This window comes from Lepisosteus platostomus, chromosome 3 (assembly GCF_059453375.1).
Source record: "Lepisosteus platostomus isolate fLepPlt1 chromosome 3, fLepPlt1.hap1, whole genome shotgun sequence".
Classification (NCBI taxonomy): Eukaryota; Metazoa; Chordata; class Actinopteri; order Semionotiformes; family Lepisosteidae; genus Lepisosteus; species Lepisosteus platostomus.
Genome location: NC_142613.1, coordinates 45,309,882 through 45,325,925, shown reverse-complemented (window position 1 = coordinate 45,325,925; position 16,044 = coordinate 45,309,882). Strand labels below are relative to the sequence as shown.

At 34.1% G+C, this 16,044-nt stretch overlaps 1 protein-coding gene across 3 annotated transcripts in view; it reads left to right on the top strand.

Moving 5' to 3' along the window:
* The window catches only part of grik2 (glutamate receptor, ionotropic, kainate 2), a 266,090-nt gene that overhangs the window by 158,997 nt on the left and 91,049 nt on the right, over positions 1 to 16,044 (top strand). For all 3 annotated transcript variants that reach the window (XM_088625713.1, XM_088625714.1, XM_088625715.1), the window contains 3 exons: positions 161 to 304; positions 4,732 to 4,839; positions 6,420 to 6,533. In XM_088625713.1, the coding sequence (XP_088481839.1) occupies positions 161 to 304; positions 4,732 to 4,839; positions 6,420 to 6,533 (366 nt within the window). The remainder of the gene's footprint in view (positions 1 to 160; positions 305 to 4,731; positions 4,840 to 6,419; positions 6,534 to 16,044) is intronic.

Below are 16,044 nucleotides of genomic sequence, written 5' to 3'. Positions count from 1 at the left end.
TTCTCACTGAAATCATTAGACACTAGAGTGCCACAACTTAACTTCCTTTGTGACGTTCATCATTTCTTCTAGGTTTAGAATTTCTGATGTTGTATGCCTCTTTTTGTCCTCATGTGTATGTGATCTGGTTACGAGTGAGACGATTTATTTTTAATTTCAGACTGATGCTGCCTTAATGTATGATGCTGTGCATGTGGTGGCCGTGGCTGTCCAGCAGTCTCAGCAGATCACTGTCAGCTCACTGCAGTGCAACCGGCACAAGCCCTGGCGCTTCGGAAACCGCTTCATGGCTCTTATTAAAGAGGTATGTGTCTCATAAAAACAGACTCAAAATTTATAAGCATTTAGACAACATACATTTTTTTCAGCATTATAAGTTTGATTCATTTTACTATTACTCAGGATACATGTCATTATTACACTGTTTGCTTGCTTTTTTCAATCCTTGATAACTCTGACAATTTCCTCCATTACTGAAGAGCAGGAATCATAAAACCCTCAGCGTTTGCATTGGAAGATACAGTATAAGCCCCCTGCAATGACCTGAACTTGGGACACTTCAGTGTAACACTTGACACATTAAAGCACAGTGATTGCATACTTTGAACTCTATCTACTTACAAATCATCTCAAATCTTGGCTCCCTAGACTTTAAAGATCCTATTATTTGGACTTCTTGACACAGTTCCTTTCTATTGGAACTACAAGGCAGTTGCATTGTAAGACTGTCTTGTAAAGTTCAGTTGAATGTCACATCTTATTGCTTAGCCCCCTCTGACAAAATACTAAGGCTTCTTGGTACAAGACTGAATATTTATTTTTCTTTACATCAACTGTAGGTAATATTTACTGAGGTTAAAAATAAATATTTTATGTTCAGTAAAATTGAGTAAGATTGTCTATCTGATCCTTTAAGTTTGACTGCCTGTGATTGTGTATATGGGAATTTCTAGTAGTTTTTAGGGCTACTAGAAAAATGGGCTTTAACATATTTTACTTCATTCTTTAATGTTTTGTTGTTATAATACTGACACTTTTATTAATTTAGCCTCAAATGCAATATTCTGTTTTATCTCTCTTAGTCTTTCCAATAACTCATTTTACTTATGCTTGAATTATTCATTATATTATTTTTCTTTAACTGGATGCTGTTCTAAATCCAAGCACAGGGGTACGTTTCTTTACAGTGCTTTGACAAAACATTCATGATAACAACAAATCAAAAGCTTAGCTTCTTCTTTGGCGCTCTGGACTCTGGACTCCTTCAGGTTCAACCAAAATCAGGAAGCTCACTAAACAAACAGAAAAAATAAACTCAGTCTTGTACTGGACTGCATGGTCACTTGAAGAGGTCTTCTGCTGCTATGCAACAGAGTGAGAAACTGAGAAAGCACATAACTGGAGCTGCCTCTAAGCCTTGGTCTTCCTGTTTTATGCTATCGTCTGACCAATCACCATTTCTGGACTGAAAAAGTGAGAGTGCCCTGCCAAATTACATCCCATTCTGCAAAGCTATGAGACCCTTGCCAAAGTCCCACAGGACATCCTTAATCCTATCTGCCATATTTCCGTTTTTAAAATATCTTCATCTATATTAGAATGAGAATAATATAGAATATGTTACTTTGAAAATGAACTAACTGCATCAGGTAATTCATTAAATATACGTGAGACATTTACTCAAAGTTTCAATAATTTCTATGGAAAAAGTAAAATGAGATGCAAGTCTTCACATAATGTATTGTCAGGCCTTTTAAGGGGACTTGCTTTTTGATAGGGTGAAGTGTTGGGTTTTTTCTTAGATGGGTGAAACTCTGCATGATAACAGTATACATAAAACCCCAGATGCAGTGTACTAAATTTTATTACTAGATTTTATTTATTTTCTAAATTTTATTGATAGTATTACTAGAATTTGTGTTTACTTTCATTGACAGTGCACTATGGTAGGACATTTGGTTCAATTACAGTATATGCTCATATATAACTATTGATATAAATCTGTTACAGGGTAATGTTATACGTATTGTATATTAGTGCAGTAATGTTTCAAATAATGTGCTTAATTTTTTCATGATAACCGCTACGTTTTTATCATTCTAGAACCAAATTATTCTTTATTGTGAAGTCTAACTGTAATAAATAGAGACTGATTTTTAAATATAGACATTAAAGCTTTTGAGACTTTCTACTACTTTTGTGTATTTGTCTGTACCAATATTGCATTTTTTTAAATGGTTCAGAATAAAACTACTTAAATTCTGTATAATTTGAATTCTTAGATCAATGAAAGCCATAATTGGAAAGGGCAACTTTATTATAAAAACTTAGGAACTGAAATTACCCAGTAATAAACCTCTCTTTATAAATGGAAAATAGTTAAAAATGGATCTGTCATAAGGCTTCATGCTGATTAGCATACAGAAAAAGAGTACTCCCTGCAAAGTAAAAAATATCACAGCCTACGAAGAAAAAAGAAACTGAGAACTTTTAAAATGCTGGAAAAAAGAAAGATTTGAAGTGTCATATTTTAAAATATCAGAGTTTTACATTCATGAGTTTCACATTCACAAATAGTACCCCATATGTGCTACTGTATGAGAATTGTAGAAAAATAATTGTGTAGTGCATGTGCACCTTACAGAGCTTCTTTGAATACCAATATGTATGTTGTTTGAGTGGAATATGTACATACTGTATATAGATTGTAATCTATATAATCTGTATATAGATTACAATTTTATATTTGAAAGAGAGAAGTTTAAAAACAAACTAACAGTTAAAAACGTATGGCTGTGCATTTTCTTATAATAATTAAACCAACCTTTGCACAACGTGTTACTGCTGTTGAAATCAGTTAAAAAATAACTTTCCAAACTCAAAAAAGAACGAGGAGGAGGAAGGAGAAAGGAGGCTGAATTACATCTAAAAACTTTTACTAGATTTTCTTTCATTTCAGGTTTTCCTTGCCTAACTGAACTTAGTTCAGTGCGTCTTTTGCTTTCTTTCACCTGCACTGACTTTGTCATGTCCACAGCATGAACAAGTCACACAGGAGTTTTCTGTTCATTTAAATTTATACCATGTGTCCAATTAATCCCTTAAATATCTTGCTCTGCTCTAGGAGAGGAAAGGAGATATAGAACATTAATAATGTACAGTAAATGACGATTCTAAAATGTTTTCCTTAACATTTTATTTTAAAATATTAAATGAGTAAAAAAGTTCACATTAGTAGGGAGCATTGGACCACTACAATATTCTACTATTGTTTTGATAGATCTGCATTGATATTTTTTTTATTAAGATGTGTTCGATACTTACTGTAAGTCAAATAGTATATACTGTATGAGAATTTTTTTCTGCTCCTAAAATCTGGCTTTTTTAGTCATGTCTACATCTGTTGTTATTTTTTCTTGGCTAGATGAATATCTGATACAGTACATGCCAAGATGCAATTTTATCTAGCTTTTTGGTTATGCAAGTTGATCCCATAAAACCCTTGGTGATATGAATACAAAATGAAAGCAATAAAGTCCCCAACTAGGTCTGGGACAGCTTGGTCTTCCGTTTCCTATCCCAACCTAAATTAATTGTGTAACTGTATCTGTATTTCCATTTTGCTGTGGTCATAACTCTGCTTTGTGTCACCGTTGCTGTCAACGAAATAATAATTATTCTTCACATTAATTTACAATGACACATTAGCCAACTTACAGAACAGATCCAAATGGACTAGATTCCTCTAATTTGTAACCTTTCTTATATATTTTAATATCAACTGCAATCAAGCAGGCAAAAAATATCACAGAAAGAATCCAAGGCACTCTTCAAACAAAGAATACAATAAAAATACTTTTATCTTATGGCATATGCAGAAAAATAGTCTTAGAGTGAAATTTGATGATAATACTAGCATGTATTTTTAAACAAACAAACTCTCTTTGATTTCATGTTTCAAGGTCAGGATCATTTTGTCCACTTGATTACAGTTGATATTTCAACAGATTCCGACAATGTTTTCATGAATATAAAGTTCATATGTTACAGAACGTTTTCAGCATCATGGAATATCCTAAAAACACATGCATTGTAGATATATTGGCATATATTTGGTTTCTTAACATGGATAATGGCCCTAAATACCAAAAAAGGACTAAAAATAAATTACATTATTCAGAAGGATTAGTTTTTTTTTTAATAATGCACTGGCCTCCAAGGTTTCCTGACTCTGAAACATTTGAAATGTCACCACAGATGAATCTGACTAAGAAACATAAAAGAAAAAGTACAAACAGCACATATTCACTATGAGAGATTATTCAAAGCAAACAGAAAAAAAATATATGTACTGTACGATGTGAAGAAAGAGTACATACAGTACAGTTCTTCTTATTAACAGGGACATTATGACCTGAAAATGTTACAGTATAATTTCTTAATAAAAGATCCTCTGCTTCCTTTTTTTACTTGATAAGATTAACATTCTCAGTAAATCAATACATTATGTTTTCTGAACTGGATTACAAAAGTTTGTGAAGTGTCTCTATAATTTTGAGACCCCCCCAAATTCCTCATATTCACACATGCACGCAAAATGCCAGGTTCTTCAAATAGCTATGAGGTAAATGATTAAATTGTAATGAATAATTAAATTTTCCATCTTGTCAGGAATTAATTTGTTCATTTTTTTGTTCCTTACTTATGAAAACTATTTATTCTCTACCTTAGGCCCACTGGGAAGGCTTAACAGGACGGATAACTTTCAACAAAACCAATGGCTTGAGGACAGATTTTGATTTAGATGTGATAAGCCTGAAGGAGGAGGGCCTTGAAAAGGTACTTGAAATGTGTCTTGTGTTCTCTTGGGGAGTCAGGTGATTACAGTATGTAGATGCACAATTCTTAGTACAGATGAAGCAATTTATGCCCTTGTTGAGCACTGACCTCCATCCAGCTTGTGTGTGCTTTTGCACTTCTGTGAACAATTTACACTTAATTTGCACTTACACTTAAAATAACCCCTCAAGAACCCTTTAGGTTTATGAAGACTGAATTAAAGAGTTGAAATGCAATTAGTTTTACAGCTTTAACATTTCTAAGAGCATCCAAAGTGTTTTGTTTTGTGGAAAGAGTTTATTTTTGACAATTATCTAACTGTGCTGTCAACTCCGGTGAGATTTGTGAAATAATATGCATTCTAATTAGAAGATATACTATTTGGAGTCAGAGGTCTCATTGTTTATATGCAAGTGCTCTGAGGTCATTAACTCCAGATCATCACTAGGTTTTGTGGACCAAAAGAGAATTTGAAAAAAATACTTTCTTCTGAACTGTAAAATATTTGTGTCACAAAAGACTTGTAATTATGGAAGGCAAAACAGGGTTCAGGCAAAAAGATAATAAATTGCTCTAAAATATTAGATGACATCATGACATATCAAGACTACTCAAGCTGGAATGAATATTTGTTACTTCATTGTGACTTTTTTGTTTAATGATTAAAGCTGTGCCATTTGTTACACTTTCAAGACTGGGTTGTGTACCTAGATGACTGCGATTAGGATTCCCCAAGCTTAACTATGAGCATATGGCTCAGTTCCATAGAGGTAGGATTGGGTTCAGTCAGCCTAATTATTTACCCAGTCAACTTTTTGGCTCCCAGCAAAACAGTGTCCCCTATGGCCCACCAAGATATTATAATGTGACACCGTGATGTACAAGGAAAGAACTATTAATGCCCTTTAAATATACTGAAAGGGCTATTCCCAAACTGAACAGGTAACTCGAAAATAAAATAAGTGCAGGACAATCTCTTTGGCTACAGGTCAGTTCTGGTGCCAACACACACAGTTCGCTGAGTTTCCTTTAGCGTCCCTTCATTTCCCAGACAACCACAAGGTTTCCCCACCTTGCCCCTCCTGAAGATATGAGAGGAAATGGCGACCACTACAGTCTCATGGTGACATCCGATAGGGATACACCGTGCTTGAATCAGATCTAAACCTCCTATACATTGCTGCAGAGCTTGTTTGTTAAAAGATGACTCAATCATTGGGAAGGTCACATGAGCCAGTCTGCACTATCTCTTTCTCTCTATGTGGAAACAGTGGACATCGCTGAGAGCCTAAATGTAAAGAGACAAAAGTATAAAAAAGTATTGTTTTTTTTAAATTAATTGTTAATATACTTACTGTTGACATTAAAATTTAAGATTTAAAAATGTAACTGTTATGTGTGCAAATCAAACAAACACTTGCTCTAACTTTGGGTTTTAATCTTATTGCATTTTGTACAGCATCAAAATTTAGAATTAAAATTAAATTATGATTCAAATGATACATATATTATGTGTAATACTGAATTATAAAGGGGGGTAAAAACATGGTATTTATTCCTTACAAACCTGTCTTTTATAGATCGGAACCTGGGATCCTGCAAGTAGCCTGAATATGACAGAGAGTCAGAAAGGAAAAATGGCTAACATTACTGACTCTTTGACCAACCGATCCTTGATTGTTTCAACCATCTTGGTAAGTGCAAAGAATTCCTGTTATTTTGCTGAGGAAATTCTAAGTCTTATTTTTCGCAGCTAAGAAACATTAAATTAATTGCAGACAACATCATCCAACTATGAAATGCTTTCTAAATACGTGGAATACTTGGTGAGAAAAATTTGACTTAACCCACCTGGTTAATGGGTAGGCAGACTCCTTTCCATAGGACGAGGAGGCTTGAATCCCAGTCAGACTGAGTGAACCAAGGGGTAGCTGCAAGTTGGAGATGTGGGGGAAGAGAGATGCTTGAAATGGATGCAAAGGGAAGTGTTTTGAGTTCAGTTTATGTACTGCAGCTAGTTTGGTAAGGATGGTGATTAGGTGGAGCTGTGTGAGATTGGCTTGTTGTTGTTATCCCTCCCAAACTTCATTAAAATAACTCCCATTTAATTTAAATATGTCATTATATGTTTTGTTAAAATAATACTAAAAATGATCTTTATTTTCTATAATGCCTTGCATCGTCATTGCAACACAATTTACAATAGAACAAGGCAAAGGCAAAAACAATAGATACGCATGTACACAAATCAAAAGAGTAAAGTAACAAAATTAAAAGCTTTGCAGATATCCCTTGGTGTAAGAATATACAAGTCCCATAAAAAATGTATACCAATAATTGTAGAAAGTACAGTCATTAAAATAAGTGATAATATCTATTAATAATACATAGTACCTATTTAACCCTAGTAGCATAGCAATGAACTATTGAAGTGTTTACATTGTACAGTACAGTAGTTATTGAAATGTACACTATGACCACCAGAACCCAAAGAATAAAAAAATCTTAATAAAACTATAATTACTGAATGTAAAAGCATAAATAATAAGAAATTAATACACTTTCCTTCAATAGAATGTTAAAATTAAGGTTTTAATAAAGAAAAATGTGACTACAATGGTACTGTATAAGACATGTTTTTTGCGGTGCAAAGGTAGTAACAAGGTAGATAGTGTTAGATATAGCATGATTGGATTTTACTCAAACTATATTTTGTGTTATCAACATGGAAATGAGAATTAATGCAATGCCTGAAAAGAATCTGACCTAATGGTAATATACTGTATAGAAACTAAAAGCAACTGGGAAAGATAGTTAAATGCTAAAGCACTAAAAATATTAAAGCATTTGCAAAAAGGTTATTAACTTAGCTGTATATAATACATACTCTTGTTAGAACATCCAAATCATTCTCATCCCATTAAATTTACTGATACAGGTATGTCCAAGTTCATTTTTAAAGTTTGTCTCAGATAGGGCACATTCTTTATACATCAACTGAGTAAACTGATGTTTATTTAATAATGTGTGGGGACAGTATCATGGCAATTTGTGCTGATATCTCACAGATCTTGACCTGGAATTCGTTTGAGACTGGGGCACTTTTTCCACAGTGTTTATATGTTGTCCCTGTGGTGACATGGGTTTTTACCAACTGTTCCTAATTCCTGTCAATTCCAGACATAAACTGGCTTGATTAACCAGTGCCTCCAAATTGTTTGAATGTTTTTGTACAATGAGATCTGTTCTTACCAGGAGTGATGGCTTTCTCATAATGAATGGATCGATAATGCAGACATGAGGTAGTGTTTAGATTTATTGGAATGTCACATTAGTCCTGTAACATTGATACTGTATGTTCTGCATATTAAATTAACAACTTATTTAAATTAACAATGCAAAATTGGACAAAAATATTGATGGTTGAAATTTACTGCTGACTATAATACGTGTATATCAAGGGAACAAGTAATAGGTTTATTTCATGCTGAAAAAAAGAAGAAAGAAAACAACGTTTCGGCCGTGGGGCCTTCTTCAGGTATGAGAGAGACAAGGCAGTAAGCAAAGGTAATGTAGCGGGAGAACAAAGGTTGGGAGGGAGGAGGAGTGAGAGCCTTCCAGCCTTACAATGACAGTTAACTGTAACACTCTCAAAAGCACTTTCCTGGGTCAGGAGGTCAGCATTTTCAATCAGAGGACTTATCTGCTTCTTGTGTGGACTGTGTAGTTGGATGTTGTGAAGAACCTTGGAGATGGTCAAATCCAAAGTTACACGTACTGTAATACACCAAACTGACAATCGACTATTGTCATGGCACCAAGTAGGACCAAAGATTTCTGGGCTATGAGACGTTTTGAATTTGTAACTCTACTTGTATACTCATTCGGGAAACCCAATGAATTAGTGATTATTTTATAGAAAGCTAAAAAATATCAACCTTATACAGGTATTTACAAGTTCTATAAAATGTACATTAAAAACAATATATAAAAGTGTTATAAATCTGTTTTATACAATTATAGAAATAACTGAAGCACAGATACACATTTAATTGTTTAGCATTAAAATTCACATTAATGCACTATTTGGTAATGATTGTTTATTACTTTATATCATATTCTACTTTCTTTCCAAGCTTATTCAAACATTGTTCACATTTAACTTAACTGATTTTGCAGAGGCAGTGGGTGTACTTGAGAACGTTTAGAGAAGACATACAATAGATTGGCTTATGTGTAACAGAGAAAACTGGATGTGGTACTTTAAACATGATGGAAGGGAATGCACAAGTTCAACAGAAATCAAAACACTACAGGTTTTAATTAAACAACTCTGTTTTGCTTTTCAAAGATTTTCCTTTTTTGTATTCAAGTCATAATGATAACCAGCAATTCAAAGACTAAATGAATCAATTACATTCATATTAATCTGAAACAAAATACACTACAATTTATATTTTTGTTTTGACGTTTTATGATCTTAAAAGCCAATAAAATCCCCTTTCCATGCATGCCTTATTTGAATTACATTGCCATTGTTACCTAGATTACACATTCTCCACATTATTGTAGCAATGGTGAGAGGTTAATACTGGCTAATCCAGGTTAACTATGAAAAAATAAGGATTTAAGCGGTCATATTAACAGACGTTACCCCTTTGAAAAACAGCACATGATTTCTGCATATTGGGGTCCTGAGTGGCTCAAACAGTAACTGTGCTCACTCAGAGCACAGGTTAATGTCGCCAGTTTGAACCACAACTCCCTAAGCAGCAGCACACAATTGGCAGGCAGAGTGGGTGTCAGACAGCCAAGGTCCTCTTGGCTCTTGCTTCATCTGCGAGCTCTGTGACTTACAGGCTTCCAGTAAAGTCTGTGAAAGATGTGCTGCTCCTCCTCTCTCCTGTCAGGCACTGTGGGGTTTGCAGTGTGTTAGAAGACAAATGGCTTTATGGGTGGGTGTGTCAGAAGGTCTACAGGTCTTGTGCGGGTACTGGAGTTGCTGCCAGAGAGTCAAGTCTTAAAACAATTGATGATTCAAATAAATAAAGATTAATGCATATCTGACAAATGCAGTTTCTGACTTAGGATATCATTCATATGTTGCAGTGTGTAGGTATACTGTATAGTGTTACATGTGTAAAATATGTGTACTGTACCTGTAAGTCATATTTTATAGTGAAGGAACAAGTAAAGGTTTATTCCATGCTGGAAGGAGGAGAAAAGAAACACAATGCTTCACCTGTGAAGTGCGTATTTTATCATTTAAAAATTATTAAATTGAAATTGTATTATTACATTATTCCTGCTATGTCAGAAATGTAGAAAAAAGTTTTTATGAGTGACTTACTATTCATTAGTATCTATAGAACCAGAAAACACAATCATAAAGCATACTTCAAAGCCCTTCAATTCAATTCAATTTGCTAACAGTAAAATTATTAAAAGATATAAAGAAAAAAACTAAAACTAAAGTTTTGTAATTTGAGAGATGGGTTGAAATTTAGCTTGAATCAAATATCTTTTAGTGGCGCTTACCCATCACCAGGTCACACTTTTGAATAATCCTAAATCTATATATTTCTAAAAATCAATTAATTCATACAAATGTGGCACGTATTTTGAAATTAATTGTAATCATTGTAAATACTGTATAAGATTACATGTAAATGTTTTTATCTTCTGACTGAATTATATGGATCACTTAAAGGCCTCTATTTTAATATGTATGTTATGTGTTTGGCATCAAAATACACCATATTAGTGCGGGGTTAATAAATTGCAGGTATTACAAATGATGTGTTTGTCTGCAGTTTACATTTGCTTTTTTCATAATTATCTTATTGACAACTTAACCTATTTTACCACTTTTTTCATCTACATGAATTAGAAGTCAATATTAGAGAGACAGTATGTATAATATCTGTAAATGTTGAATTTTTTGCTTCAGTAAAATGTTTTAACAGGGAGTTAGGAATACTATTTAACAATGAAATTGACAAGCCAACGTTCATGAATGATTTGATTCTCCATGCACCGAACCATATTTATACAAATTCCTGTAGGAAACAAGATCGACAAGGTGCTTTATATTTTTAATGGGAAAACAGATTTCTAATTAAACCAATAAAGAATTAATTTTGCCCAAGAGATGCATTTACTAAATACAAAACAATACCATTTAGCCTCTGATTATTCTTACAGGCAGTCAGAAAGTTATTACCACAAAGTAGATTTTATGTTTCATTGGGATCATAAGATACCTGTTTGATTCAACAGATGTGAAACCTTTGTTTTATTGTTATTGATTTTGCACTGTAATAATGTAGTGTTGTTAGAAAAATGCGTTTCTTCATTATGCAACATGATCTTACAATAAGCTTTTGTTTAAGGGTTTTGGTAATGATACTTTACTACATTGTCAGCATCATAGAAATATAATAATAAACTGGCTGAAAATTGAAAGATAAATAATTTTATATTAAAACACACATTGTTGTCTAAAAAAAGAGAAAGTGTCTTTCTATATCCTGTATATTCCATCTATGTAATGATTGTATTCAAACATTTTTCAGTATTGTATTTAAACATTATCCCTCTAAAACCAGAAAAAAAAATATTACAAGTACACAACAGTTATAACAACTATTACTTAATCTCTTTCTGTTGTTATTAATCATGCTGTTTTTCGAAGGGTTAGAAACTACAAAAACTTTTATCTTTTTTATAAATTTAAAAGCAGAACCTAATATTCAGGCCAGTTGTTCTAACTTGGTTCCTTTATTACATTTTAACATTCCATTTGCTGTTCAGAAAACCACATGAAAGAGCAGCTTACCCACTTCAAAATTAAATTCCTGACTGCTTGTCTTTTACATTTGTCACGAAGCAACACCTGAAATCCTCTTTGACCTTGGATTTTCTTTATTCATTGTGGTAGGCAAGCTGTTCTGAAAACTTTTTTCATGAAATTGTACCTATAAACAGTAAATGTTCAGAATGATATTTTTTTTAAATGTATCCGTCTCTGAACTTATTATATAAAAATGCTATAGCTGTATTACTATCAAATGTTTATACAATCAGTCCTACATGAACACATTAAAAATCTATTTTTTAAACTGTGAGGAACAGATGAATTTCACAGGATGCCTGTAGAGCATTAGGCATTATTTACCCAGAAGGTACCTACAGTGCTATAGTGTGAATTTCCTCATGTTGCCCTGCCAATGTTTTTCAGATATGCCCATGAGACACTAAATTGCAACACCTTCTGTATCAAAACTGTAGGCTCCTGGAAAGGCTGTTAATTAGGCTTACCACTTTCCGAAAATCTATGTGAAGGTTCCTGGCATCCTGTAAATTTTATAAATGCCATTTCCTTATTTCAGTAGCTTTCATATGCCTTTTCTGTTCTGATTTCTAATGATCTTAGAATAAAAAAGTACCATAATTTTACAAACCCTATTTCACAGCTGTTATTGACAGTAGTGGCAAAGGGTTCATAAAGGACTCCTACCAGTTAGATTCGAATCATACATATCCTTACTTTAACTCCTTCCTTGCAATAGCCAATCAAGGAGGAGATGATAAGGATATCGAAAAGAGGAATATAAACATTAGAGGAGAGGTGGTAAGATTAGAATGTGATATTTGAATAAGAAGATATATAATAAATAATTATGTAATAAAATCTAGGAGAGGGCATCAGCTAGGGTGTCCAAAAATATACAGTTGCCTCTACAGCCAAGGTTTTAACATAGTATATTTCTTTCCTGCTAGAATACATACCAAAAATCAGAGATTAGAAACATACTTTTGAAGGGACTGGAGATGTCTTCTTCATTTGAGGTATGGGAAATAGCAAGGTTGAAGAGAAAAATTGGAAATGGGGTTTAGGCTGTTAATGCTTGGAAATAAAAAGTTTAATAACCACACTCTACGGAAAATTTGCAAATAACCCCTCATGGGGCTAACGTGATACACAAAAAGGAGTTGAGTGGCTGGTCATAAAGCTATTGTTGACTTTAGCCATAAGTAGTCTATGGGTCTGATACACAGATCAGGCACAATTTTCACCCCCATAGCTACAAGTGTGAAGATAACAAATTTGCAGAAATTATACTGCAAATTATACTGCATATATTTGGGAGTTAATCAGATACACTTGAGTTGTGTACTAGAGGGGCATGAGGATTCTGAACAGAAAAAGAATTTTGCTGTAGTACAACAGAGTTGGAGGGGGGTCTAATGACCAAACTGTCATGTTTAACACTGGGCTGCAGGGAAGTGACAGAGGATTGTAGGAAGCCTGCTGGCTGAGCTGAGTGTAGAAAGCTTGAGAGACCAAGGGCCAAGGATTGTCAGGAGCTTCAGGGTCAGAGACAGATGAAACAGGGCCCAAAAGACACCACAAGTGATGATTTTGGGCTGTGTAGGAAGCCCGGTACTGAGGCAGAAGAAATAGCAGGACTTAAATAAACATAGAGGAAGGGGTTGAACTGAGACCCGAGACTCATGGGCTTGGGGTTTTGGAAAGGTGGGTTGAGCAGAACAAGAACGAGCACTGGACAAATATGTAAAGGAAAACGAGAATGACCATAGGCAAGGAAAAGTAAAAACAGGCAACAGAAATAGATGAACAGAGCATGACCTGAAGCCCAGCAGGTGGAGACACAGGCAACGCAGAAGTCCTTGCAGCAAATGGGAATGTAGCAACATGGTGCATGATGTCCTCACAAGATGTGGAAATATAGTGAAGGAACTAAGCTCGTTTATTGTTTATTGGATTAATATAGCGAAAAGAGTTCTTTATTCAAGGTATTTCCTCTAAATAGAATGTCATATATGTGGAGGATCTGATAACGTTGAGCTAGTCCACTTCTTGATAGCAAGAAAAGGAGTAATGGAAGGTGTAGAGGATGTGATGCACATGCGAAGGCACATATGTAATCATCTGAAACTGTGGTTTAAAGGGGAAACTGACAGAGATGGTTATGAGGATAAAGGTTTCACTACTGGAAAAATGATAGCAGATCTCAATCTTTGGCTAGATGGGGAAGCTTGAGAAAACTGACCCAGAGAAGAAGCTGTCTGGGATTGAGAAGCATGTCACTGGAAACTCCATCTATCTGAACTTTTATCGGATCAGAACAAAAATTAACTTGTGTGTTAAGAATGGGAGCTGCTTAACCAATCAGAATAAATCATTTTAAACAATGTAATAATTTGGAAAAAAAGAAAGTTTACAATAGAAATTAAGGTTGAATTTACATAAAATACCTGCGATACCTCAAACCTGTGGAAACAGAATTGTATTCTTCAGCCTGCTTGGTGAACTGCCATCTGCTGTTGTTTATTTCTCCACCCACTGCCAGAGCTAACTGGCTCTTTATGAAAGCCAGTAAGTTTGATGTGTCAAAAAAAAAAACTTCTCCAAATAAATAAGCAGGGCTTACTGTAGCCATTACTGTGTCTTTATGGTAAGCAGTTTTTGGTGCTCTGCTTTATTCAAACACCCTGGGAGCAAGAAAAGGATAAAAAAACAATGAACTGAAAAAGATGATGCAACAGAGGATTGTGTGGTTGTAGTCAGTTTTAAATGTGTCAGTGGGACATAAAGAAAGCATTATTAAAATAGCAGAAATGGCCACAGTCACACCTCACAGAATTTAAAGTGTTAAAGAAGTGTAAGCCTAAAAAAGACAGTATACAGTAGGTGCAACCTGCTTTCCATTTTTTTGTGACATTTGAATGTTAGATTTTATATCTGTGTGTTAGCCATCAGAAAGGGATTTGTACAATACTAACACCGTTAAAAAGGAAATGGTTGTTGTGGCTATATCCCTAAAAATACACAAGGTGAACATCCGCCTCTGTTAAATTCACATCTTCCTTTTTTGTCTGGATCCTGCTCTTTCTTCTCCACATTATTGGTTAAGCATTGGCAAAGTGTTGATCCATTAGAAATAATAACTAATAAATACATAATTTATATATTGCTTAAAACATTGCTTAAATATATTGATAAAAATCTTCATTGATTTGCACACATAATTAATGCAGTACATTCTGGTTTTTAAACATTTATTTTGACTATATTTGTTAATTTCCTGATAGAAAGGGAAGAAAATCAGCTTGAAAAGTATACATTTTGCAACCAACTGCTAATAATCAATGTTTATTCAGTCTCATCTAATTCCAACACATTTTATTTTAAATATAAATAGCTTCTAATCTGTGTGCCTGTTATCTAAAATTTACACTTGAATCATATTGCTAGGCAAATTTGGCAAAACTTAAATGCAGTTTGATGGAATGCCAAGCACGAAACTAGACTTTGCCATAGATGCATAGCTCATAATTAAAAATAACATTGAGAAAAGCAATCCTTCTTCGCACCTCCTGTCTAGTGCTGCTAGACTGTCAGTATATTAAGGAAACACAAAGTACTGAAAGATAATCACTCCATAAACAAGGTGTGAATAGCTGAACTGCTGAAGACAGTGTGCTTCTTTTATCACAATAACACAATTGACAAGGAACTAAGTATCCAAGCTAGTTACACCATAAAGAGGTGCAAACAATCAAGTCTGCTCTGAGACAGTGAGATATTCAATACTGTGTAACAACTTCTTTATAAAAATATTGAAATTGAAAAAAAAAATCTAAATCAAACTGGCCATTAAAAACATCTGCACACAAAAGCCATGGCTTATGTACATGCTAGGAGCTTCAGTGTGATAATAAAATAAAAAATTGCTGTGAACAAATACAGTGTCTTTCAGCTTTTAAAGACATGAAAGGTGATATAAACAATAAACAAATAACTTACTTAATACTTAGTAATAGCAAAAGTAAATACAGATTGGATAGGCCAAAATTAGCAATGTTTTAATTTTCACAGTGTGACTTTTTTATGTCACTATAAATTGTAATATAATATACTTTAAAAATGAAGATTTTAATGTTCTGAAGAGACATACAGATCCAGCCATTTAGAATGCGCGAGGGATACTGCAGTAGTTTGTGGTTGAGTGGCTGTGCGAGAATGCCTGAGTCTGCGGTAGACTGCGGGACGAAGCATTTTAGATATTTTCAGTAATGTGACTACAGTTTTTTGTAAAACTGCCAGTTGGAGCTGTGAAAGCTTAATGGGACATGTGGAGCATTTGGGCTGTTACCAGAAATCGCCTGGTTTCGAAT